The 27,858-nt window shown below is 43.1% G+C and overlaps 1 protein-coding gene across 3 annotated transcripts; it reads right to left on the reverse strand.

The window, feature by feature from the left end:
• Positions 1-339: 339 nt before the first annotated feature.
• On the reverse strand, positions 340-27,032 carry PRPF18 (pre-mRNA processing factor 18). 3 transcript variants are annotated; one of them, XM_073328724.1, is made up of 10 exons: positions 26,881-27,032; positions 24,846-24,923; positions 20,836-20,940; positions 18,771-18,884; positions 11,284-11,430; positions 8,605-8,673; positions 6,979-7,119; positions 6,228-6,299; positions 4,101-4,256; positions 340-949 (listed from the first exon to the last, which is right to left on the reverse strand). In XM_073328724.1, exons 1-10 carry the CDS (start codon positions 26,944-26,946, stop codon positions 869-871), a joined length of 1,029 nt encoding a protein of 342 aa, XP_073184825.1. In that variant the 5' UTR covers positions 26,947-27,032; the 3' UTR covers positions 340-868. The 3 variants fall into 3 exon arrangements, with proteins under 3 accessions (XP_073184825.1, XP_073184824.1, XP_073184826.1); XM_073328723.1 differs by having other exon boundaries at positions 8,605-8,715; XM_073328725.1 differs by lacking the exon at positions 8,605-8,673.
• Positions 27,033-27,858: the final 826 nt, after the last annotated feature.

A 27,858-nucleotide genomic window follows, 5' to 3' on the forward strand; every position in this document is an offset into this window, starting at 1 on the left:
GGCTGCTGAGCACACAGGAATCACTACTGCTACGACTTCAACAACCATTCAATATTTCACTGTTTCTGTAGTACACGTAAATGAGGGAGCATCATTCCCACTCCTCCCTAATCAGGGTGCATGATAGCAAAGGTCAGTGCCCACTTGAAATACTATACCTGGCCATGGGAGGTCTTGTTTCCACCACTAATTATTCTAACTGCAATGCCCAGCAGGCTGCAATCTTCTCCAGATGTGTAAACTAGAACTCTAAAACCTAAAGAGCCCAAAGATTCCTTACTCCAAGCTCACAAGGTTCATATTAAAAGCTCCACTAAAAAAAAAAAAACAACAGATCCATTCAAGATCAAAAACTTTTACCAGTTTGGCTGTACTTTTCAGCTGAGAAATATGTGAGTCTTTTTTCTGATAAATACCACATGAAAGATTAGACACTGAAATGTTCATATTTACAGAAATAATTAGAATTCAGTTTCAACTGTTTCCTTCTAATCATCTGCCCATGCCAACCTCAATGGGAAAGAGTCCAATAAAAGCAACAGATGACCGCGATCTAAGCTTCTGAGCTGTGGGAAAAGAAATAATGTTCGGTCCCTATGATTTCCAGAATAATTAAAATAAAGACCCCCCCCCAAAATCCCAAATGGGTTCAGGATCAGTTGAGTGTAATGTACACAGAGCTTAAAAGAAACATAAATAGAGGTGGTTTGTAGAAATCAAGCTCTAGACAAAGCCCTTGGCTTTATGCTATTGCTCCAGACACACCCCAAGTTTTTAGTCGATTTCAAGCAAAGTCTGGGCTGTTCTCTCCTCTCTCTCTGGGTCTTGGAGAGCAGAAAATGATTTACGCCTTGGGCAGCTGAGAGACTCACAAGGCATTGTACTCCACGCATTTGGATGGGTCTGTTGGGAAGTGTTTCTGGCAAATGGTCATGAGCCTCTTCAACCCCTAGAAAGTCAAGAAAACAAGGAGAGGTCTGTAATAAACCAGCAGCAATCAAACCAACTTAACTATATCCTGGTCAACTTTGAGTTTCGGGCACAGAAGCGACCCACCCCAGTGTAACCAGGTTTTTCAAAAAGTTAGGCACCTTCCAGAAGACACACGTCTCTTGGACAGGGTAATTGCAAGGAAAGGATTTGCTGAATGCTCCAAACAGCAGAGGGAATAGTGGGGCATAATCTATTAATTTAGTCCGTCGTTCAAACAGATTCATGGGACAACACGTATCACTAACTGTCACTAGCTGTTTAGACCTTAGGAAACTGGTTACCTCCTCCGGGAGAGGAAACTGGCACTATCAGGTTAACTGTGATAAATACTTTCACCATTTGTACTTTTTGCTTCTTATACTATACTCAGGTTTAAAATTAAAAGACTGAAGAAGAGCTCTGTGTAAGCTCGAAAGCTTCTCTCTCTCACCAACAGAAGTTGGTCCAATACAAGATATTACCTCACCCACCTTGTCTCTCTCTTATCCTGGGTACACTACTACTGCCTAAGCTATCTGACAATATCATTCGGACTCTCTAAAAAAAAAAAAAAAATGACATGTAAACAGCACACAGAGTGAAGAATAAAGTGACCCCAGCTTCGGCTGTGGTGTGCTAGGCTGCAATGGCAAGATACCACTAGCTGGCAGGTGTGACACATGCTTGCCATGAATTCTGCAACCCCTGCGGCTTTAGATTTAGGTTTTCAGGGTTCATTAATTTCAGGGTTCATTAATTTGGGGGGGAAGGGGGGCTAGTGCAGCGGATCTCTACCTTTTTCTTTCTGAGGCCTCCCCAACATGCTATAAAAACTCCACGGCCCACCTGTGTCACAGTAACTGGGTTTCTGCATATAAAAGGCAGGGTAGCAAGCAGGGCAATTGCCTGGGGCTCCAGGCCACAAGGCCCCCCCATGAAGCTACACTGCTCAGGCTTCAGGGTGGCAGGGCTCAGGGCCCTGGGCTTCAGCCCCATGCCAGGGGGGCTGCGGCTTTCTACTGTGGGCTCCAGTGAGTCTAACACTGGCCCTGCTTAGTGGCCCCCTGAAACCTACTCATGGGCCCCCAAGGGGCCCTGGACTGCTGGTTGAGAACCACTGCACTTTAATGTAGTACAGTTTCAAACAGCACTAGGTTAAAGCGCACTAGGAAACCTTTACTGAGCACCAGCAGGGTTTGCATGGTCCAATTAACGTGTAATATGTTAAAGCGCTTTAAAAGCCATGCCCCCGTAGGACACATTGCTGCTCCACATAGACAAGGGCTTAGAGACAAGTAACCATTTCTGGTGTTTTCTCAGTGCTTATGGTTAAACACCATTTATTTTATTCTATTTTAAAGCAGGGGCATTTTACTGGTGTTTATCGGTTAAAACCAAAAATCAGAAGCCCTAAATGACCACCCTTTGCTTTGGATGCTGTAACCGTGGACTTCTAGCAAACAAATCAAAGTGCACCTGACACTGTTGGGCTGAGCAGCAAAGATCCTGCATAACCCAAATACAAACAGTATCTACTAAAGACTATTATGTGTGTTTGTAGTGAAGACAAAGCACACACATGCGTAAACGTTAACCCTGCATATGATTGTACAATTAGCCTTGTGGTTGAGCAGCATAGACCTGAAAATTCTTCCCACAGTGAAGGAGGATTGGGACGGATTTGTACAGAAATCTGCACAGTTGGGAGATGAACACAAGGATCCCCTGGACAGGCAAATTTAGCCCGTATTAGAGATAATGGGAAGAGAAACCCCTGCAGGACAGTCAAATACACTGCAACTTGAGAAGGCTACTCGAAAAAGATATCACATAGCCCTCTGGGGTAAGGATTATCCCCATGTTAGAGAAGAAGGAACATAAATGAAGGGACTTCCCAAGGCTACAGATGAAATTTATATTAAAGCCCCCATAGAGCTCAGTTTTTAGCCCCCAGGGCTGAAACCCTCCTCTGACTTAAGTGCCTAAAGGCCCCTAAGTACAGTATTTTCAGAGAGAACGGCATGAAGATGCTGAAACTTAACTTGAGGTATTTCAGAAAATACACAGCTTCAAACATGTCTCAGTCAGGGGCCCCAAAAGCAATCTGAGTGACACTTCCTTTTCCTCTAAGTGACATCCCCTAGTTACAGGGCCACCACTGGCTTCTGTGAATGTCCGAAACGGGGGGCAATGTGAGGAAGACATTTCCTCAGATGATCAGCAAAATAAAAGATACTCTCCTTTTCCCCCACGGTAATGTGACAGCAGAGATGGCATCATGGTTCATAGCAGGAGCTGGAAGCCATGGGAGTCTTGGTATTGCAGCAGGAAGGACCGCTCAAAAGGGCCCGGGGTAGAGGCCACTGGCTAGTAGGGAAGTTCCCTGCCCCATGGAACTATTTCTGCAGGTCCCATAGAGAAGGTAGGAGGGCTTTACTTGAGAGCTGCTGCTGCTACAGCCAAACATGTATTTATATGGGATAAGGAGAGGGGTAATCCTCTCAGACCCACCTGCTCCCCTCTGCTGAGGGACCCTACCATACATCATCAGAAAAGCTTGTACACCAATTCTTAAAGGAATCATTTTTTTCAGTTCAGGATGTAATTTAACAGCGGGCTCTATCTGAACCTGGAATGTTGTACCCATTTTGAGTTGGAGTCCCTTTAAGGAGAGTTACACTAAGAGAACCACCATGTCTGTCTGGCTGCAGAAATACAAGACCAAGTTGGAAACTTGTTTCATTGTTCAGTCAATTCAACAACAGTATCATAAACTCCAGACAATATGTGACGTTAATGCTAGAGGTTAGAAAATGATGGAGCCCAGGAGACTGAAGCATGGGTTTATAGCTATTTCAGCCGTAATGTAGAATCATGATAGGTGATGGAAAAAGACTTATTAGACTCCATCCCTAAACCACAGCAGGAGAGCCCCAACGGGTCCAGGATGCCTTGGTTATTAAACGGATACTGCATTCAGTCAGAGCCAAAAGGCAACAGCCCGTACCTACCACCTTTTATTTTTGCCTTATCATTTGTGCTTATAAAATTTGCACTATTCAAAGGTCTTCCTAACTTTTAATGTGTAGCCTCTGGAATCCCGAGTCTAACACTCCTTAAGCCCTTACCTGAATATATTTCCTCTGAGTCTCATCGTTCAAAACATGGGCCACATGCTTAGAGAAAATCTTTTCCCGGCCAGTTCGGGCATGGATGCCAACCATAGTGACACCAATAGGCCAGGGAGCATTTCCAATGGCCATTTGAAGGTAGGCATCATTAGCCTGAAAAAAAAGTTTATAAATACTTAGAAAAGCAGAGAGAGACACAGATAGGCTAAAAGCTCAGGGTCTAGAATCCATACAGCACTGGCCTGCAGAACCTGGAAATCTACATTCCCCAGCAGTCAGCAACTAGCTGTGAAACCCCCTGGCAAAGTTTGAGTCTTATCCCCGGCTCTAGTGACTGGTCCAGAGGATAGCAGCCTACTACTGCTACCAGTTGCTCAATTAGCAGAGTAACAGAGGTTTGTGTTGTAGATCAAAAGATCTATATCCAGCTCATGCTGGGGGGGTCAGTATGGTTCGACATAATGAAATTTGTTTTTTGAGGGCTTTTTTTAAATTAGGAAATAGTCTACAAAATGTTCAAAGAATGCTTAATTTTGCAATTGTAACAATCAAAAGTTGGGAAATGCCAGAATTACATGATCGCATACTATATTTTCCACAGGACTCCTGCCTCATGCAGTGTACAGGCTAGCATGAGTCAGGGTTGTGTAGTGAAGGATGCTGTTTGTAGGAGGAAGCTGGAAGATGTGCAGCAAATGAGGCAGGGGATTGTAGGAAGAGAAAGGATGGCTTCCTGGTTAAGAAAGTTGAATGCCACTCTGGAGAACTGGCATCTGTTCCTGCTTTGACACAGCGTGGTATGTGATGCAGAGGTTAATGGTTTGCCTTAATTCTGGCATTTCCCTATTTTCAAGTGCTTGATTTTGCTACCTTTTAATACATTTGGATGTAATTAAATACATAGCATGCATAATGTACACCATTCTGTACAAACCAAAGAGTATCCAAGACAGCAGACTGTGACAAAGGACAACTCTTGCTAGGAATTGAGATGGGGAAATAAAGAAGGAGACAATGTGTTTTTTAAAGTTCCAAGCCTCACAAAAGCTTCCACGTGTGAACTCAAAGTGCCCAGTTCAGTCGACTTAATGAGTATAAAATCAAGCACCTGTGAAACAGATAGGCACAGCTGATCCACCAACATAATATACTATAGCCCTATTGCTCTCCTTGCAAAGAGCTGGAAGGGGATCTTTTAGACTACACAAAGCATAATTGAAAAATACACTTTGGCCTTAAAGTGACTTGAATTAAACTTGTCCTAGGCCAGCAAATTTTAAGAAAAGTCAGAAACAAAAATCAGACTTGGTTATTAGGCAGACTACCCCAAATCCTCACAAGTCTTATCATACTGCTGGGAAAGTGAGGGGAATTACAAGGCTCCATTTCTCCTGCCACCCACACAAGCTACCATAGAACTACCATTGGCATTCCAGTTTCATTTCTGGAGGTGGCTACAGAACGCTCAAAGTAAAATGTAACACTGATTGTTCTTGTATGCCAAACCTCTCACTCCTCCTTTAAGCACACTGTGTTCACTAAACTTTTTAATAATTTACCCTCAACATCACCCCCTCTTTAAGCTTGTACAGGACTATTGATGTGGGTACGTCCAATACAGGATGTAGGGAGGGACAAGGTCTTATGTGTGTTTGATATTTTACATACAGCAGTCAAACACATAATGTGGTATTAATTGAGAGATAATGTTGAAATTTCCATTCAAGTTTCCTCTTTAAGTTAATATAATCATTTACAGCAAGATTCTGCCTGGACTTGCAACTGCACGGACTTCAACAGTCTCTCAGGTTGTAAATCAAGCAGGGTTTGACCATAAAGCAGGAGATGTATCCAAGACACTTCCAAGCTGCCCTCTTTTCCTGAGAATTAAATACCATACCAGAACCTGGAAACTTGTCATTCAGTTCCAGGAACTATACAATCAGTGAATTCCCCACATCCCTTTACCTGGTGCCTAACCAGCAGAGGCTGATGTCAGTTTTGTTTGAACATGTGTTCTCTCTAACGACATGCCTCTGAGAAGCCAAAATGAAACATTCACAGTATATCATCCAATTAATACTACATGGCTTGAACACTTTAGAAGCTTATAAGTAAGCATACCTTCACGTACTCCCTTTGCAACATGAATTTAATAATATCTGTTATTGATTCTTTGATGTCTGCAGGGAGAGTCTGAAAGAGGAAAAAACATTAGTTTTACTTCTGAGAAATACATAGCTTTTGAAAGCGATAGTATTTTGCACTTACACAGAGCTTTGCGGCCACAAATCTCAAGCACTTTAAAGAGGATAAATATCTCCATTGTATAAATCAGGGGTTTTCAAAGTGGGGTAAGCAAGTTCTCCTCAGGGGGCACGCAAGGAAAATCCTGTATTGGCGGACAACGCACTTTGTTTAGTAACACTTGGCAATCTAATCGTAGGTATATTGTGACCCTATCTCAGACAGGGATATGCGGCATGCATTATTTGGAAATGGGTACGCAGCCTAAAATGTTTGAAAACCACTGGTACAAATGAAGTAACTGAGGCACACACAGGTTATGTAACTTGTGCCAGAGTTGTGAATAAAACATAAGCAACCCATTGGATCACTGATACACATTATGACATTTGGGAAGGCATCTATTTTAGGCAGGCACTAGGATTCAGTGGTTAAACAGGAGTGCGAATCAGAGACTGGGTTTCTGTTCCCAACTGCGTCACTGAATGACCTTGAGCAAGTCACTTAGCCTCTCTGACTCCACTTCCCCATCTGTACAATGGAGACAATCAATAAGGAGCACTACGCAGTTAGGAAGCAGAGGTGAAGAGAAGTCCAGCTGGACCCTGTCATTTTGAAGATCCCTCACCCTTTTCCGCAGTTTTCTGAAGAGAGGTCTCAGATAGGATTCTGTCTGCTTTTGTGTGGCACTGTTCAGTTTCCCCTGCACACCGCGTTTCACGTAATCCTCTCTGGCATTCAACTCCTTCGCCCAGACACCCAGAAGAAACTGGAAAAGGAAGGAGTAAGTTTATGCCACGGTGCCACCTAGTGGCTACACCAGTAAAATGTCTGCATAAAAGTGCAGCATAAATGTCAAAACTAAAAAAAGCAGGGTTTCAGGAGGGACTTGAATGAAAAGAGGCAAGGAACCAGACATGCCATAAGAGGTGGCAGGTACAAAGAGGAGAGGAAGAAGGAAACTAGGGAGATGCTGAGGTGGACATCAGTGATGGAGGCAAGTTGGACTATAAAATGAAAGCAGAGATGTAGGTACGAGATGCCAACAGCCTCAGGCTCACTTAGAATGGACACGCGCCCAGCACTCCCTTCAGACCACAGCCCACAGAATGTCTAACACATTGTATGTGAAGCCAAATACATGACTAGGGGCACCACACTTCATAGCTTGTGCAGGTCAAACTCACTGACACACCAGGGGCTGCCTATTTCCCTCAACACACACACCTCCCTATGTGCCCCCCTTTTTTCCGCCTCTATTTCTGGGACTCCTCGAAATCTCTTCCAATGCCAGAAGCTGTGTGCCACCCTTTCCTCTCCCCATCACCAGGGGTTCTGTGTGCCCCCATCCCAGTTCCACCCTTTCTCCCCATGGTAGGAGCTCTGTATGCCCTCATTTCCCCTTACACCTGCAAACAGCATTCCCTGAAATTTTAAAGATGATCAGATGCAGCATTAATGCATACCAGACAAACATAAAAACACCATCAAATTGAACGTAGGGCCTCAAAAGCTCAGCCAACACATCCAACTTGCCCTCACTTTAATACCTGAACTGTCGGAGAGAGCCAGGCTTATCTTAAAATTCTTACGTCTGGTTACCATCAAAAAACACTCAATATACCAACTCACATGACTAGTTACAGCTCAAAAGTCATGGGACTTTTGATACTCTAATTAGTTACCTGAGGACCAAGATATATGACTGAATCACCAGGTGGGTTTCTAGCCAGGAAAGCAGTTTACTTTACCCTAGTTGCCTAAACATGAGTTTCTTCAGTGAAGCCATAGGTGGAGGCCAGTGGAATTCTCTTTAATTCACTTACTAAATCTGGTGAAAACAGATGGAATTTCATTTTCTCCAATATGCACTGCTTTTCTTTTTAAAAAATGGAGTTTTTTGTATGCACCATATTAGTACATAGTGACCATAATCCTGCTTAATCTCTCTAAATTTAAGAACAATTGCTACTGAATTCATTGTCACAGAACAAGGCATAACCAAAACCATGTTAATGAAGACTGGAAAATAAGGACCTATTCTTCAGAAGTGCTAAGCACCCACCAGCTCCTGCTGGAAATAATGAGAGCTCCCAGGCACTGAGCACTTTTGAGAATCCCACCCTAAGTGTGGAAATAAAAACTGACATGCAGAATAACCACAACTGGCATTTCTATCCTGAGTATATTCAGCCACATTTGAATCTTTGCTACGGCTCAAATATAACTAATTAACCAAGTTAAAGTTCTTTACCTTCAAAAATTTGGTTATGATGTCCATGTCTTTGTGATCATCACCTTGTCCTAAGGATTCTCCCAAAGCCTGAAAGAGGGGGGGGGAAAGCCAAAGCAATTCCTCATCCTTCTGTGATACATATTTGTCAAAAAAGGAAAGCTATCAGGTGCATCACCAGTGTTTAGAAATGCAATTTTTACAGCCAGTAGTCTCAAACATTTTGGGAACAGTGACAATAATCCAGCACATGTCATCAACATCCATGAAACTATGAATGATATCGAGTGATGAAGAACCAGTTTTACATTTCAGAAACCTAAATCATGATTTTTAATCTAAAAGCATCCCTTGACTATTAATAATTGGCCTGATTTGCAAAGATGTTCAGCACCCATAGCTCAAAAGGATTTCAATGGGAATTTACAATCACCCTGAAGTTATTCCACTGTTTATACTATTTAGCGTCTGTTTACTTTACATTTCTCTTAACAGGGTCAGTTTTTCATTTTGTTTTTTATTTTAATAGTCAACTTCACTTTCACAGAAATTCTTAAAATGACCCTTTCCCGGTTATATATTTTTAATTTCATGAATTTAATTTTCATCAATTTCCTAAAATTTTTAAAACAAAACCCAAATTTAGAACCTAACCTGTCATGTCCCTTTAAACAACATTTTATTGTTCAACCTCAACTCAATTTAAAGGCATAAAACTGTGGATGTGTGTTCAGATACCGCTAAAATGGCCAAACAAATATAAAAACTTCCCAAAAATATTCACTTCTTAGCCCAGACCAAGCTGGTACAAATACAGACCCAAAAGGTCATATTTGACAAAGTTAAACAATTAAGGTTTTACAACATTAGCCCCATCTCTTCTATCACAATTAGTGATTATTAGAACTCCTATTGGAAAGAGAAAAAACTAGTTACACGAGTGTTTAGGCCAGTAACTGTACGCCTTGCAAAATTATCTTAACAGAACATTTGGAAAACATACCTCAAGAAGCTCAATCTATTTCGCTTAACAAAGGGAAGGTTAACGGGTGACTTGCTCACAGTCTATAAGTATCTACATGGGGAACAAATATTTAATAATGGACTTTTCAATCTAGCAGAGAAAGGTGTACCGTGATCTAATGGCTGTAAATTGAAGTTAACCAAATTCAGACTGGAAATCAGGCGTACATTTTTAACAGTGAAAGTAATTAACCATTGGAACAACTTATTATGGGTTGTGGTGGATTCTCCTCCACAATTTTTAAATCAAGATTGGATACTTTTCTAAAGATTTGCTCTAGGAATCATTCTGGGGAAGTTCTCTGACCTGTGTTATACAGGAGGTCACAATGGCCCCTTCTGGCCTTGCAATCGATGAATGAGCTCCAAGTTATAAATCAGGGTATTTCTCTTTAATAGACCTTTCAAGGGATGTTAAAAGGATTAACTTCTGAAAACAGTTTGACAATTAAGGGAATAAGTCTACACTATCGGCCAGATCGACAGGCAGCGATTGATCCAGCAGGGGTTGATTTATCATGTCTAGTATAGACGCGATAAATCAACCACCGATCACTCTAGCGTCAACTCCGGTACTCCACCTCAAGGAGAAATGCAAGGGGAATCGACGGGAGAGCGTCCCCCGTCAACACACCGCAATGAAGACACCACAGTAAGTAGATCTAAGTACGTCAACTTCAGCTACGTTATTCACGTAGCTGAAGTTGCGTAACTTAGATTGATTCCCTCCTGTAGCACAGACCAGCCCTTAGGCTATGGCTACACTCAATTGAATGACAAATACATAGCTGGAGTCAGTCTGGCTCACCTGTGTGCTAGTTTTGTTAAAATAGGTATTACGATTATAAGTATGTGTACAGACTTTATTGAATGCTTGTGAGTTGCTTGCTGCCTGCACTAATCTCACTTGTAACATCTATATCCCATATTGTAAGGCAATATTTGAGCATTTGTATTGTAAGCCTCTGACTGTGTAAGGGACAGGAGAGAGTCATTCACCTACGTGAAGTGCTGGTCTCCAATAAAAGTTATGTCCTGACCCAGAGGGAAGGTCCATCAACACCAGACTATCATGGAACATTAAAGAGTCCAAAAAATGTTTGTTGTTTTGCCCTTCACCAGCCTGTGAAGATGAGCCAACCAAGTGAATTCCTCCTGTCAGCTGAGTTTCCAGTGAGGAAGGGGCTTTATACCCCTAACAAGAAGGAACTGTATCTCTATGCTGTTTGGACTCAGAGGCAAGGTTTTCTAAGCATAAGCAAGGGATCCCCAGCTTGCTTATTACAGAAGCGTCTATTACCTTTTGAAATTTAAGATTGTAACTCATTTGTGTATATATGTTTATCTGCTTTAATCTTGTAGATAACTCATTTTTTTTTCCTATTTAATAAATCTTTAGATAGTTTATGATAGGATTGGCTAAAAATATGGTCTTTTTTGTGAGATCCAATGTGCAACTGACTGGGGTAGGTGACTGGTCCTTTGGTACAAGGAGGAATCTGAGTATTAATGTGATTCTTGGTGGAAGAGAAAGGTACCCTTATCACAAAGGTACCCTTTGGTGTTGGTGCCCTAGGGAAGCACCTGTGTTTAAAACCAGCCCTTAAATTTCTCTATAACAGTACAAGGACATAGAACTGTATTGAAAAACAGAGTTAAAACCCCCTCACTGCATACCTCCAATTCTTCAATAGTAGTATTTTCTTCATGGACTTTCAGATCATTCTGGGTGTCTTCTTCTCCTGGTTCCTGACCACCTACAATTTCATTCAGATACTGCTGGTCAATCTTATCCAAAGCTGCTTTCAGGTCATTTCTCAAGCCCTAGGAAAGGGAGAAGAAATAGTTACTAGATAATCACGATCTTATTTTATTTTTGATAATCAAAGGAAGCTTACCACATTTGTTCATTAAGGGCCAAATCCTGCCGAGACAAATATAGGCTTGGCAGAATTCAATTGTTATTTTTTTCTAATTTTGGTTATTTTAATTTTTTATTTTAAGATCTTTTTCTATTGTTAACCATTTTTACATTTACAGTTGTGGGGGGTAGGACTGGGATTGAGGTTAGGGCAGTGCTGAGAACAGTGCTGCCGGGAGCTCCAAGACACCAGGGTATGAGGGAAGCAGAGGTTGTCCCAGGCCAGTGGAGCAGAGATCCCTGGCCAGAACTGTAAAGAGAATGATGACCCCCAGCTGCAGGAGAAGTCACACTGCTGCTGAAGAGCTCCTGCCTGCGGATGGCTCCCAGACTCCTGGCTGGTGACTGAGCGAACAGGGTTGTGACAGCAGAGCTGCAGAGGGTTCCCCTTCATGGCCAAACGGCTGATGGCACCAGATCCCTGCAGACATGCCAGCTGTTACTGATGGATATTTTTTTCCCCTATCGATTTCAGTGTCAGCTGAAATCAACATTTACTGACAGTTCTCAATTAAAATCAAATTATGCCAAGCCGACTTATTAAACGGCTTAACTTTAAGCACATGAATAGTTCCACTGGATGCACTCAGTGGGATCACTTGCATGTTTAAAAATTAACCATCTAGATAAGTCTCCACAGGATCACAGACTAAGAAAAAAACCAACCAGCGGACGCGGATATTTTCAGGAAAAAAAAACATGGAGAACTGACTCAGCTTTCAGGGTTATCAGTATGGTACCTTTCATGAGCAATAAACTCACAAACACAAAAAATACATCAGTGAGGCCTCATCCAGCTGTCTGCTCTGCCCTGAACAAACACTGACATTTATTTACAATGACTCCGAACATCTGTGCACCATCCCCCTAAATAGCACAGGTCTTTAACTAATACAATAGGCTATAGAGTAACAGTCATGTTAGTCTGTATTCGCAAAAAGAAAAGGAGTACTTGTGGCACCTCAGAGACTAACCAATTTATTTGAGCATAAGCTTTCGTGAGCTACAGCTCACTTCATCGGATGCATACTGTGGAAACTGCAGAAGACATTATATACACAGAGACCATGAAACAATACTTCCTCCCACCCCACTCTCCTGCTGGTAACAGCTTATCTAAAGTGATCACTCTCCTTACAATGTGTATGATAATCAAGTTGGGCCATTTCCAGCACAAATCCAGGTTTTCTCACCCCCCCACCCCTCCAAAAAACAAAAACAGAAAAAAACCACACACAAACTCACTCTCCTGCTGGTAATAGCTCATCCAAAGTGACCACTCTCCCTACAATGTGTATGATAATCAAGGTGGGCCATTTCCAGCACAAATCCAGGTTTTCTCACCCCCCACCCCCATACACACACAAACTCACTCTCCTGCTAGTAATAGTTCATCCGTGCAGAACACAATGCCATCCACAGCCTCAGAAACAACCCTGACATCATAATCAAAAAGGCTGACAAAGGAGGTGCTGTTGTCATCATGAATAGGTTGGAATATGAACAAGAGGCTGCTCGGCAGCTCTCCAACACCACTTTCTACAAGCCATGACCCTATGATCCCACTGAGAGTTACCAAAAGCAACTACAGCATTTGCTCAAGAAACTTCCTGAAAAAGCACAAGATCAAATCCGCACAGACACACCCCTGGAACCCCGACCTGGGATATTCTATCTACTACCTAAGATCCATAAACCTGGAAATCCTGGGCGCCCCATCATCTCAGGCATTGGCACCCTGACAGCAGGATTGTGTGGCTATGTAGACTCCCTCCTCAGGCCCTACGCTACCAGCACTCCCAGCTACCTTCGAGACACCACTGACTTCCTGAGGAAACTACAATCCATCGGTGATCTTCCTGATAACACCATCCTGGCCACTGTGGATGTAGAAGCCCTCTACACCAACATTCCACACAAAGATGGACTACAAGCCGTCAAGAACACTATCCCCGATAATGTCACGGCTAACCTGGTGGCTGAACTTTGTGACTTTGTCCTTACCCATGACTATTTTACATTTGGGGACAATGTATACCTTCAGATCAGCGGCACTGCTATGGGTACCCACAGTATGCCAACATTTTTATGGCTGATTTAGAACAACGCTTCCTCAGCTCTCGTCCCCTAACGCCCCTACTCTACTTGCGCTATATTGATGACATCTTCATCATCTGGACCCATAGAAAAGAAGCCCTTGAGGAATTCCACCATGATTTCAACAATTTCCATCCCACCATCAACCTCAGCCTGGTCCAGTCCACACAAGAGATCCACTTCCTGGACACTACAGTGCTAATAAACAATGGTCACATAAACACCACCCTATACCGGAAACCTACTGACCGCTATTCCTACCTACATGCCTCCAGCTTTCACCCTGACCACACCACACGATCCATCGTCTACACCCAAGCTCTGCAATACAACCGCATTTGCTCCAACCCCTCAGACAGAGACAAACACCTGCAAGATCTCTATCACGTATTCTTACAACTACAATACCCACCTGCAGAAGTGAAGAAACAGATTGATAGAGCCAGAAGAGTTCCCAGAAGTCACCTACTACAGGACAGGCCTAACAAAGAAAATAACAGAACGCCACTAGCCGTCATCTTCAGCCCCCAACTAAAACCCCTCCAACGCATTATTAAGGATCTACAACCTATCCTGAAGGATGACCCAACACTCTCACAAATCTTGGGAGACAGGCCAGTCCTTGCCTACAGACAGCCCCCCAACCTGAAGCAAATACTCACCAACAACCACATACCACACAACAGAACCACTAACCCAGGAACCTATCCTTGCAACAAAGCCCGTTGCCAACTGTGCCCACATATCTATTCAGGGGACACCATCACAAGGCCTAATAACATCAGCCACACTATCAGAGGCTCGTTCACCTGCACATCCACCAATGTGATATATGCCATCATGTGCCAGCAATGCCCCTCTGCCATGTACATTGGTCAAACTGGACAGTCTCTACGTAAAAGAATAAATGGACACAAATCAGATGTCAAGAATTATAACATTCATAAACCAGTCGGAAAACACTTCAATCTCTCTGGTCACGCAATTACAGACATGAAGGTCGCTATCTTAAAACAAAAAAACTTCAAATCCAGACTCCAGCGAGAAACTGCTGAATTGGAATTCATTTGCAAATTGGATATTATTAATTTAGGCTTAAATAGAGACTGGGAGTGGCTAAGTCATTATGCAAGGTAGCCTATTTCCCCTTGTTTTTTTCCTACGCCCCCCCCCAGACGTTCTGGTTAAACTTGGATTTATGCTGGAAATGGCCCACCTTGATTATCATACACATTGTAAGGAGAGTGGTCAGGTTTGGATGAGCTATTACCAGCAGGAGAGTGAGTTTGTGTGTGTATGGGGGTGGGGGGTGAGAAAACCTGGATTTGTGCTGGAAATGGCCCACCTTGATTATCATACACATTGTAAAGAGAGTGGTCACTTTGGATGGGCTATTACCAGCAGGAGAGTGGGGTGAGGGGAGGTATTTTTTCATGCTTTGTGTGTATAAAAAGATCTTCTACACTTTCCACAGTATGCATCCGATGAAGTGAGCTGTAGCTCACGAAAGCTTATGCTCAAATAAATTAAATAAATAAATTAATATGCTCAAATAAATAAATTAGTCTCTAAGGTGCCACAAGTACTGCTTTTCTTTTTGCGAATACAGACTAACATGGCTGTTACTCTGAAATTTATCATGAAAGTTGAATTTACAAATGTAGAATTATGTACAAAAAAACCTGCATTCAAAAATAAAATAATGTAAAACTTTAGAGCCTACAAGTCCAATCAATCCTACTTTTTGTTCAGCCAATCGCTCAGACAAACAAGTTTGTTTACATTTGCAGAGGATAATGCTGTCTACTTCTTATTTACAGTGTCACCTGAAAGTGAGAACAGGCATTTGCATGGCACTGTTGTAGCCAGCGTTGCAAGTTACTTACATGCCAGAGGCACTGAAGATTCATATGTCCCTAGATGCTTCATCTACCATTCCAGAGGACATGCGTCCATGCTTCTGACGGGTTCTGCTCGATAACGATCCAAAGCAGTCTGGACCAACGCATGTTCATTTTCATCATCTGAGTCAGATGCCACCAGCAGAAGGTTGATTTTCTTTTTTGGTGGTTTGGGTTCTGTAGTTTCTGCATCAGCGTGTTGCTCTTTTAAGACTTCTGAAAGTATACTCCACACCTCGTCCCTCTCAGATTTTGGAAGGCACTTCAGATTCTTAAATCTTGGGTTGAGTGCTGTAGCTATCTCAAGAAATTTCACACTGGTATCTTCTTTCCATTTTGTCAAATTTGCAGTGAAAGTGTTCTTAAAATGAACAACATGTGCTAGGTCATCATCCGAGACTGCAATAACATGAAATATATGGCAGAATGTGGGTAAAGCAGCAGGGGACATACAATTCTCCCCCAAGGAGTTCAGTCACAAATTTAATTAACGCATTCTTTTTTTAACGAGTGTCATCAGCATGGAAGCATGTCCTCTGGAACAATGGTCGAAGCATGAAGAGGCATATGAATCTTTAGCGCATCTGGCATGTAAATATCTTGTGACACTAGCTACAACAGTGCCATGTGAATGCCTGTTCTCACTTTCAGGTGACATTGTAATTAAGAAGCGGGCAGCATTTGTAAGTGTAAACAAACTTGTTTCTCTTAGCGATTGGTTGAACAAGAAGTAGGACTAAGTGGACTTGTATGTTCTTAAAGTTTTACATTGTATTACTTTTGAGTGCAGTTATGTAACAATAAAACCCTACATTTGTAAGTTGCACTTTCATGATAAAAGAAAAGGAGTACTTGTGGCACCTCCGAGACTAACCAATTTAGTCTCTAAGGTGCCACAAGTACTCCTTTTCTTTTTGCGAATACAGACTAACACGACTGTTACTCTGAAACTTTCATGATAGAGATTGCACTACAGAATTTGTATGAGATGAATTGAAAAATACTATTTCTTTTGTTTATCACTTTTACAGTGCAAATATTTGTAATCAAAATATATAAAGTGAGCACCGTGCACTTGGTATTCTGTGTTGTAATTAAAATCAATATATTGAAAATGTAGAAAAACATCCAAAAATATTTAATACATTTCAATTGGCATTCTATTGTTTAACAGTGCGATTAATCGCGATTCATTTTTTTGAGTTAATCACATGAGTTAACTGTGATTAATCATCAGCCTACTTTTAACCCTATTGAAGTGGAGCTAAACAACTACACGGGCTTGAAACGTGTTCAAAAATTCCTGAAGGAATTTTATTTACTGTCTTATAGCCAGTCCTGCTTCCATTAACGGCAATGGCAGCGTTGTCATTGACTTCAATGGGATGAGTCCTTTGTCAGCAAGACTTCTTTCAAACATTTGTCTTGTTTATCCTGCTTCAAGCCTTTAGAAAGGAAAAGACAGACATGGGTACTGCACAAAACCAACGGGTTCCAGAGTGACTGGGCAGACCCCTGTTTAGCAGCCTGATGGAGACCTGAGACAGGCTTGAGAGGGTTTTCAAACCAGTGACACCTAACTAAACAATGCTGATGATGAATGAGAGAGAACAGAATCCAGCTCACTCTTTCTAGTTGTGTTGCAGATACCAACAGGGTACACTGGGAAATATTCAGGGCTTGTCTACACGGTGAGTTAGTGTGCTGCAAGCTGGGATGTGAATCTATAGTGCACAAACCTGCCACACACTAACTCAATGTGTGCACCTTGCTATCATGCACTAAAAGTTCTGCAGTGTACATTGACACACTCCCAAGCAGACAGGCTCTAAACACATCTCCTTCCTTGAAAGATCATGTCTGATTAAGGCTATGTATGCACTTACAGCAACATACAGAATACAGGCACTGCACATGTAGCTACACGCCAGAGTAAAAGGCAGGCTGCATCCATACGTGTCACTGTGGTAGATAGTTACACACGGCAGTGAAAGGCACTGGCAGGGGGAGAGAATGGGGAAAGCTCCGGCAGCAGGGTGCTGGTGGATTTTCCTGCGGCCTCCCCACTGCCAGAGCCTTTCCCCTTCTGCTGGAGCTTTTCACTGCAGCAGGGAAAGACTGTGGCAGGGAACTTCGCACTACTACAAATAGCGCCGTAGAGGTGGGAAGCACTGCTTGGGCATGTAGAGAGCCCATGTAGGGAATATACCCTGGAGCTTTGGGCATAAAAGGCACTCTGCTCTGCTCAACCTGCCTAAGACATGTCTCGCCATCTACACGGACATTTATACTAGAGCTAGCTGGGCGTGCATTATCTGTACTTTGCATGCCACCGTACGTGTAGACCAGGGATCGGCAACCTTTGGCACGCAGCCCGTCAGGGAAATCCGGTGGCGAGCCGGGACGGTTTGTCTACCTGCACAGTCTGCAGGTTCGGCCGATCACCATTCCAGGCCAATGGGGGCTGCGGGAAGCGATGGCCAGCACATCCCTCAGTCCACGCTGCTTCCCGCAGCCCCCATTGGCCTGGAGCGGCGAACCACGGCCAGTGGGAGCTGCTATCGGCCGAACCTGCAGATGCTGAAGGTAAACAAACCGGTCCAGCCCACCAGCAGATTTCCCTGACAGCCCACGTGCCAAAGGTTGCCGATCCCTGGTGTAGACCTACCCTAACACAGAAGGAACATATCTGTTAATTAAGATGCTATCGTAAGTCACTTTTCAGAGCTGAACTGTACTTTACATTGGAAAAAAGTTTCGATTTTTAAATCTAGAAGTAAGGAATTTGAAAAAACTATAACTGCATACCAGAAACAGTGCATCCCTCCTGTTAATAATCTGTCGCTGCTCAGAGGCAAGCTATTCAAAATACTCTTCTCCAAACAGGGATGCCTATAGTAGGCTAAAGTTTCAGAGCAAAAGACTACACTGCTTCCCCACCCCCCCCGGTCCCATAGTTGGAATGCAACCAACAGCACAGCTTCTGACATCACTGCCTTCCAGAGATCTCTTTTCCAACTCAAAGCCCTGAAAACTTTCTTCAAATTAACATGCCCAGTTTGACCATTTTAATAGGGCAAGAGAAAGTAAATCATATTTAAATTATCCTCCCAGAGACTTTATAGGTGAGAACTGAAGGTAATTTTCATTGTTCTATGATTTTTCATCCCTATGAAACGCCTCAGGTGCAGTAAGTGCTCAGAGAAAGCTAGTTACACATACAGCTGTTACTTATCTGGCCTTACCTTGTTAACTTCAGGTGCAAGAATTTCTATCTTCCTCAAACGCTGAAATGCATCATAATCTGTTTCTCCAAACAATCTGATTGGTTCACCTCTCTCTCGTAACCTCCTAATCACCTGCAAAGAGTCAACAAAGTATTCCCTTATGCAAAATTGGAGAGAGAGAGAGAGAAAAATAAAAATCACTTCATTTACTTAGCATAAAATAGCAACCTAAGCCAGGAGGGAAGGGAAACACTATATTCTAAGCAGCAGCAGTAAAATGTTCCACTTTGTGGTTTAAATATAAAATTCCCACAGCATTTCAGTTAAAGGTCATTTCAATTCAAATATTACTGATCTAAATTCTGTTTAGAATCTCAAACAGACTCCTGGAGTTTCTTACTGACTTATTTTGAACTAATATGCAAGAATATAAACCTTTGATTGGAGAGCGGGATTTTTAAAAGCGCCCAAGCGACTTAAGAGCCCAAATCTCATTGGCTGTCCATGGTACCTGTGCATCTAAATCATTTTGGTGCTTGAGAAAGTTCCATCCAGTTTTTTAAACTTTGCAAAATTCTACTCAGCCATTTGACTGGGGAAAGAAAAACCTTTTTCATCAACATGAGTGTGGGTGAGTAGATTTGGTGCTTGGGCTGTTAAGATGTCATGATGTGTTTGCAAGGCTGACTTACATGAAGCCTTTCCATCCATGGATCTCAGAGCACTTGACAAACATTAATATACTAAGTCTCAATATTCTGATGTGGTACTTACATATCCTCATTTTAAAGGAGGGTATACCGAGGCACAGAAATTAACTTACCCAAGCTCACATACCAAGTGACAGGTAGTGTCAAGACTACAATCCCAGGTCCATGCACTACCTGCTAAATCACAGAGCCTCCCTCATCACATTCACGTTCAGGCCCATTGGTAGCGTACATTTAATATAGGCAAAGCAGCACTCTCACTCATTGACAGGACATGCGACATTTGGCAGTGCCATCACTTTAGGATAGCAACGGACTGTCTGGAAAAGCAGCAGTCTGAAGAGTTTGAGATATTCATTCTGTAACACAGTTCTTTGCACAGACTCCTGTATTCGGACAGGCACTGAACTTTCAGTACATATTGCAAAATCAGGCCCTGTGGTTCCACGTGGCATACAGCTAGTCAAACATTAGTGGTTACAGAGCTGGCATGTGGACACTCAAACTCCTCTCAGATGAAGTTACAGTTCTTACGAGGGGAGCTCTCATGCATGGTGATGGGACACCACATTTCATACCAGACTGCATGGATGAAACCAAACATGAGACCAACGGCCTACGATGCACATTTTTGATACTTCACTACAGAAAGAGAAGACAGGTGTCTGGCAATGCTAAGAGGGCACAGCTAAGATGCTCTGGGTATCTTAACTGTGAATTTCCACACTTCCACATGGTTAAGTTTATTGTAAATTTAACTTAATTCTGAATTTCCCAACTGTTTTTTGGGGAGGGGTTTTGTTTTACTAACGATGATCTTGTAAGACTTTTACTCTCAAAAAGATGAAAGAGCATATCAGTAACTTTAGCTTAACTTTTTGGGGAGGATGTAGAAACATTTTTTAAAACCTAGTTTGTGTCTTGATTTGGATTTGGACTCACAAGTCACAGACGCACAAGCTGGAAAAACAGAACTTGAAAAAATTCAGCCTGCAGCCTTCAATCCTTTAATCCCATATTCATCAGATAGTTCAAAAGGTCATCTGGAAGGGTAGTAGAAGCAAGAATTCATGCAGTGATTTGGGGGAAAAGAGAGGCTCTCCACCAAACAACGTCCCTGTGCATTTACCTGCTACTGCTCTCTCTCATTAGTGTTTTGCGCAATGACAAAAGAAGGCCCTTGTATGAGAACTAAATAGAACCACTGTAGTAAGCACTGAGATTACAATTATTTAATTAAAAACTATTATTCTGTAGCAGGACAGATACAACCTGAAATAGAGCGCTACAGATCATTAGGAAATGTAGCCCTAATGGGGAAATTTAGATCCATTTGCTGTAGTCTCAGGTTAGTTTGTGATATTTGATTTTACCTCTTGTCTGGAAAGTGTCATGGGTAACTTCTCTTCTGCCAGTTCTAGCTCCAACCCTGGATTTGATGAAGTCACTGGTTTCTCCTCCTCCTCCTCCTGCTGTACCTACATAATAAATAATAATAATAATATCTATTATAACAAATCCAGGGAAGTAAACCTATAGTGTCAAAGGTATACATAGACAGACTGTAAACTCTCTGGAACAGGGGCTGCTTCTTACTATGCAATTGTATAGCACAATGGGTCCTGATTGTGATCAGGCTTCTAGGCATACCCACAACACTAGTAAAATGATACAGATAGAATCCTAGGTCAGTATACACTTCTATGGAAGTATGGTTAAGCTTATGACAAATATCAGTGTTTCCCTAAGTGCACTTCTAAGGGATGGGGAAGGAGACCTCTTTAAGGCAATACAAAGACACAGTGGATTTTGAATACAAACAGCAAAATGACTTCTTGTTTTTTGGAAACGCTTCTTTCAGAAGAACCTATCAAATGAACATAGTTCATTGCAAAAACATAAAAACACGCCATGCCTTCGTCATAGCTGTAGCATTGTATCGGCAGTTCCCCTCCATCAGAAAAGGAGGTTCTTGAATTAAGTGGAACCACCTCTTATTTGTAAGACTTGGTGTTTTCATAGTGCTGTAAACTTTTATGATTAAAGATATTTAAAGACAGACAGCACTCATGTCAATGCAGAGTCCTTTAAAAGCCCTGCTATAAGTTACACCTGTGAAGCTGCTGAAAATAAATGAAAATCAGATGGGCAGATTGATGCTGGTAATTTTCTGGAACAAAGCGAAAAAAAATCAGAGGATGCGGGTGAGCAGTGTAGAAACTTTCTAGATGCTTTCTTAGGTTTTAAAAAGGTACTTTTATTTTCCATTTCATTCGACAGTATATTACATTTTGTTGGCATCTCTGCATCTTGACTGTATGTTAAGCCAGTTCCAGTTTCTAGTTTTCTCTAAAACAATTATTTGATGGATGTCCTAGACAGACTAGAAATGAAGCTTTTATATTGTTGCTGGCCAAGACCCCAATCCTGCAATGAGAAATTAGAAGGACCATAAGGGTCTACCTATTTGGACCTACACGACCAGGGCACAAATCTGTATTTAGTGCTACACTAGCAAATCCAGGGACCAATCTTGCATTACTGATTCACCCAAAATACCCACTGATATCAATGGGAGTTTTGGGTCAGCAAGCAATGGAGAATCAAGCCAATGGTTAGCATCTAAAAGGCAGATGGGGGACAGTATACTTACTGAAAATAAAACTCATCACTGCAAGGGGGGGAAATAGAAACTAGTTGAAGCACATAAAGAGAAATACACCTCAATGTCAGAAAAATTTCTACACTCTCTACAATCATTTATTTTATGTTTATAACAAACAGTTAGCAGCACATGAGGAAAGATTTAAGCCATTCGGTCAGCTGGGCTCAAAGTTACAAGCAATAACTTTGCTGCAATTATTTTTGCTTTAGTGCTTTCTCTTTATAAGTGAATCAAATGCTTACATGTTACTAATGCAGTATAAGCAAAGCAAAGCACCCGCTTAAAAAAAGAATCAGTCTGCTTTCTACCCCTTAGTAATAAATTTTAAAAGTTCAAATGCAGAAATCTGGGAGGCTCTAGAAAAGCACTAAGTTAACCAGAAAGCTCATTTAAAGCCTCTCTATAGATCACGTTTTAATTCAAGAAGATTCCTGTAGCTAAATAGATATTCCAACTCCAGTCCTGGGTAACTTAACTTTTGTTTGTGTCTCCTATCAGCCACATCCTGCATTTAAACAACAAATCTGAAACATGCAGGACTGGATTCAAATGACACATGCGTGCTGGAAACACCTGCAGTTTAAGGAGTTAATAAAACCTTTACAGGTTACCTAAAAATCTGCAAGCCCCCCCCCCCCTTCACATATATGGGGCCTTCTTATCCCGAGGGACTGAAATTATGCTACAACCAATCAATGGCTCCATGTCTAGTTGGCAGCTGGTGTCAAGTGGAGTGCCCCAGGGGTCGGTCCTGGGGCCGGTTTTGTTCAATATCTTCATAAATTATCTGGAGGATGGTGTGGATTGCACTCTCAGCAAATTTGTGGATGATACTAAACTAGCAGGAGTGGTAGATACGCTGGAGGGGAGGGATAGGATACAGAGGGACCTAGACAAATTGGAGGATTGGGCCAAAAGAAATCTGATGAGGTTCAATAAGGATAAGTGCAGGGTCCCGCACTTAGGACGGAAGATCCCAATGCACCGCTGCAGACTAGGGACCGAATGGCTAGGCAGCAGTTCTGCGGAAAAGGACCTGGGGTGACAGTGGACGAGAAGCTGGATGAGTCAGCAGTGTGTCTTTGTTGCCAAGGCGGCCAATGGCATTTTGGGATGTATAAGTAGGGGCATAGCCAGCAGATCGAGGGACGTGATCGTCCCCCTCTATTCGACATTAGTGAGGCCTCATCTGGAGTACTGTGTCCAGTTTTGGGCCCCACACTACAAGAAGGATGTGGATAAATTGGAGAGAGTCCAGTGAAGGGCAACAAAAATGGTTAGGGGTCTGGAACACATGACTTATGAGGAGACGCTGAGGGAACTGGGATTGTTTAGTCTGCAGAAGAGAAGAATGAGGGGGGATTTGATAGCTGCTTTCAACTACCTGAGAGGTGGTTCCAGAGAGGATGGTTCTAGACTATTCTCAGTGGTAGAAGAGGACAGGACAAGGAGTAATGGTCTCAAGTTGCAGTGGGGGAGGTTTAGGTTGGATATTAGGAAAAACTTTTTCACTAGGAGGGTGGTGAAACACTGGAATGCGTTACCTAGGGAGGTGGTGGAATCTCCTTCCTTAGAAGTTTTTAAGGTCAGGCTTGACAAAGCCCTGGCTGTGATGATTTAATTGGGGATTGGTCCTGCTTTGAGCAGGGGGTTGGACTAGATGACCTCCTGAGGTCCCTTCCAACCCTGATATTCTGTGAGTCTATAAACCACTAGCCCTAGCACAATTTTTACTTATGGTTCTTCAAACAACTAATACAAAGCGTAACTCTCTTCCGAGCTGTACAGTAACTAGATTCTGAGAACCATTTCTGATGCACATATAGTGGTCACAACTGTATGTCTATATCTATTAAGGCCAAACATTATATCTGAGCAGGGTGTTGGACTGACTGACCAACTGGGTAAAGCTCTACTAAAAACAAGGCTTTTTATTTCTGACTAGCAAACATTAAACAAGAGTATATTAAAGCATCCAACTTTAGAGTGAAGTGAGCACCTCCCTATGTATTCATACACACACACCTGAAATAAACCACCATGCTGTCAATTCCAGCAAACTAGCTAAACCGATGCCCTTAAAGAGGAAATAAACAAAGCCTTCCAGATCACTCATTTGTTTCAAAATGCACCCTGAGTTTAAGATTGCTTTCTAGTATTTTTGCCTGAAAGAAAGTAAGTGCTGTGTTGAACTCTTTCAAGCACTGGATCGTTTGGGCCAAGAAGAACAATATACGATTCGCATACGAAACAAGTTGGCTGCGTTTTTCCAAAGCACCCACTCAATGTTATCTCTGCTGATCTCTCTGGGATATTTCAACAGGAAGACCTTAAACTTGTTCTTAGTTTACAAGCTGGCCTTTTTTTTTTTTTTTTTTTTTAAAACGAAGGTGGCTATACCAGATTCAGCGTTCATGCCTAAAACACAATTTAAAAAGAAAAAGGCAAGCTTTGATCCCAAGCCATTTCATGCTTTCCACAAGAAAAAAAGCCAAACCATAACACAAACTTAAATAGCTATATATCATGCATTTTTTTCCTGCATTAAAAATGTTTTAGGAAACTCATACCTCTCCAGGTGGCTTCTCATTTACAGGCTAATGTATAACATTGACAAATTGAACAAAGAACAACAATTATCATCAACAATATTTGGAACGTTGATATTAAATATAGACAAAGTGAGCACACAAACCACTGAAGGAGTAATTACAGTACCTTGTAGCCACATCTTTCAAAGTACGCTGCCTCTTCTTTCTTGGCTAGTTCACTGCGCTTGAAATATTTTCTGTTTCCCTAGAGAGGAGGAAAACAATGTTTTACAGTTTTATACAACTTGATTTCAATCTCCGTTCACTAATGCCTCAAAGATTTGATCAGTCCAACTAGATTTCCTTACAGAGGGGAAAATATTCTCAAAGGCACTCCCAATTTACTTTCCTTTCATGCCAGTGACTACATCAGAGTAATATTAATAAGAATCATACCATCTGGTTGGCTGGTAAGTTCAATGGATACTACAATCTCTCCAAAACACCCAGTGGTTTGAACAAGCTGATCTATCTATTATTGCTTTCATATTATCAGGACTTGAAACTGGTTTATATAACTTCTCTTCCCCCCCCACCCACACACACTTTACTGTACATGATGAGGCCATAGCTATACTACAAAACTGAATGTGTAAGAAACCATTTTAATCAGTTTCAACTAGTGTAGCTGGGTCACTACTGAGGAGAAGGCCTAACTTTTTAAAAGTTTCTGAAACCATTTGAGACAGTGAGCGTATCTACGTTAAACAAGGACATTGTTCAGGGATATCATTTGTCTGTAATAGCTAGCTGTTGTATTTCTTCCTAAAAACAGTTTAGTGCATCCACAAAGAAACACTGTTTTTTGACAGGACCATGTAGACATGTCCAAATACAGCTCAGCTTGCAACCGTGATTGTACAAGTGCTTTCTAGGATGCCTGGAATACCCACTGCATAGAACCCAGCTCAAAAGTCTCTCTCCCTGCCTACAAAAAGGCAGTAAATCCTCTGAAGTAAGCTATGTCCTATCCGTGATGGCAATTGATATTATGGTGTACTTATCTCAATACTTAAAATAAAGTATCCTCAGCTACTATATAATCTCAGCTCTTCTAACAACAACAACATGAAAGTCTGGATTTTTCAGCATAAAAGCTTATCATCATCTAAAGAACTAAATAAATCAGATGGCCTGCAAAGTTGGGGTGTTGTGGTTCATGCAACAGCTAAATAAAATTCCCAGATCAGGGTGGAAGTGATGTAACCACGCATTTGCATGGGTATGTGAGACAGAACAAGTTTGATTAAAAGTTCCTGATCTTGCTGTCCTCACTCTGGCCAGACTCCACACTGACTTTAAGGAGGATTTTTGCCAGTCTCAGGACTACATGATCACTCCTCAGAGACTTTAGTTTATAGCTTCATGCAGAGTTCACCAAAACAACTTCCCCCGAGACCATTTGCAATAAACTGAGCAGCAAACTTTAGCTTCTTTTCCAGGTTTGTTACGTCAGCTACTGTAAAAAAAAAACAACCCACAGAGCTTTGTTGTTTTCTAGTCACCCATATACTGATGAACACGGAAGTGGGTTTAACTCCCTAATGTAAACGCAAAAGCCTGGGGAGGCAAAGAGAAAAGAACCTGGAGCGATTCTCTTCATCTCCATTTCTTGGGAAGCAACCCCAAACTTTACACGGCTGCCAGATCCCCCGGTTACATTGTCAGCACCGGTCATACAGTGTGCTGGGAAATCATTTTGGGTCAACTGCAAGTGTTGCCACTTCACTGCTCCCCCTGCCCGGATGCAGAATATATCAGACAGCTTGAGGATGGGGGGGGGGGCGAGGTTTTGTGCCCCTCACTGAAGGGGACACGGATTTTCCTGCAGTCCAAGGTGCATCGAGCGGGGGGTGGGGAGGGGGGATAAATATGATGGGAACAAGGGATCTCGTGTGTCTCTATCATGGGAAGGGCTGTCGGGGTATCGCTAGAGGAAGAGGCGAGGGGCGGGTCACTGGCAGGAGCTGGCTCTGCGCCCTGACCTGGCAACGGCTAAAGGAACTAAATCCACCCCCACGGTCCCGCAAGAACCAGGGTCCATCGCACACTCCCGGGCCCCCACCGCGACCCAACCCCTCCACCTGCCAACGATCCCGGCCCCCACCGCGCTGCCGGCCCCGATCCCGGGCCCCCTCCGCGCTGCCGGCGCCGGCCCGCACCCCCACTAGCTCCTTCTCCTCCAGCAGCTGCCGCTTCCTGCTGATCTCCGCCTTGAGAATGTCCATGTCCCGCGCCGAGCTCCGCAGCCGGGCCCCCGCCCCAACACCGCCGCCGGAAGCGCCGCCGCCACACGGCTGACGTCAGTTCCGGGCACGCTGGGCGCTAGGCGGAAGTGGGGCCAAGGGAGAGAGCGCCTGGAGCCGAGGGCCTGCAGCGCCCCCTGCCGAGCCCCACCAAGCGGGGGAGGGGAGAGCGTGGGCCCTGTGCTTGGTCGGAGCAGTGATTGTGGGAGCCGGTGGATGTGTGTGCCTGGGTGTGAGTGCGTGTGCCAGGCCGTGAGTGCGTGCGCCAGTTCAGTGTAGTAGCAAAAGTAGTCCACCAGCCTCACGACTTAGAGCCACCCCGTCAGGGTAGCTACTTTTCAAAACCAGTAGTCACGGTTGCAGTCATGGCAAGGCAACAGGCAAGGATCGCTCGTGAACTGATTTGAGCGTCCGTCCCCGAGCATCTGTTTTTCCCATTTTTTCTATTCCTTTTGACTCCCGTGGAAAAAAAGAGTATAATGAAGACGTTCAATTTATGGCTTTTTAAAATGTCTAGTGAAGGTTCTGCGGCTCGTACTAATGCTGATGGAGGAGAGCGTAGAACCACAGAATCCTAGAACTGGAGGGGACCTTCATAGGTCTTCCCGTCCAGGCTCCTGCGCTCATAGCGGGACTAAGTATTATCTAGACCGGCGTTTCTCAAACTGGGGTCCGCAGACCCCTGGGGGTCCGTGAGGATACTCTAGGGGATCCCCGGGCCCCACTGATCAACTCCTCCCCCTCCCTCCCGCTTCCCTGGCATGCAGGAGGGGTAGGAGCGGGGACAGGGTGCACTCTGGAGCAGGGGTGGGAAGAGGTGAGGTGGGGGCGGGGCCTTGGGGGAGGAATTGGGAGTGGGGCCTGGGGCTGAGTGGTTGGGGCTTGAGTGGGGCT

This window comes from Lepidochelys kempii, chromosome 1, assembly GCF_965140265.1.
Source record: "Lepidochelys kempii isolate rLepKem1 chromosome 1, rLepKem1.hap2, whole genome shotgun sequence".
In the NCBI taxonomy this organism is placed as follows: domain Eukaryota; kingdom Metazoa; phylum Chordata; order Testudines; family Cheloniidae; genus Lepidochelys; species Lepidochelys kempii.

Excerpts from the sequence above, each read along its gene's own strand:
- PRPF18 (XM_073328723.1), bottom strand. The coding sequence starts at position 26,946 with ATGGACATTCTCAAGGCGGAGATCAGCAGGAAGCGGCAGCTGCTGGAG. Across the intron at positions 18,885-20,835 it reads TGACACTTTCCAGACAAGAG|GTGATTAGGAGGTTACGAGA; the intron begins GTAAAATCAAAT and ends GACTCTTTGCAG. Across the intron at positions 950-4,100 it reads CTCAGAGGAAATATATTCAG|GGGTTGAAGAGGCTCATGAC; the intron begins GTAAGGGCTTAA and ends TTGACTTTCTAG.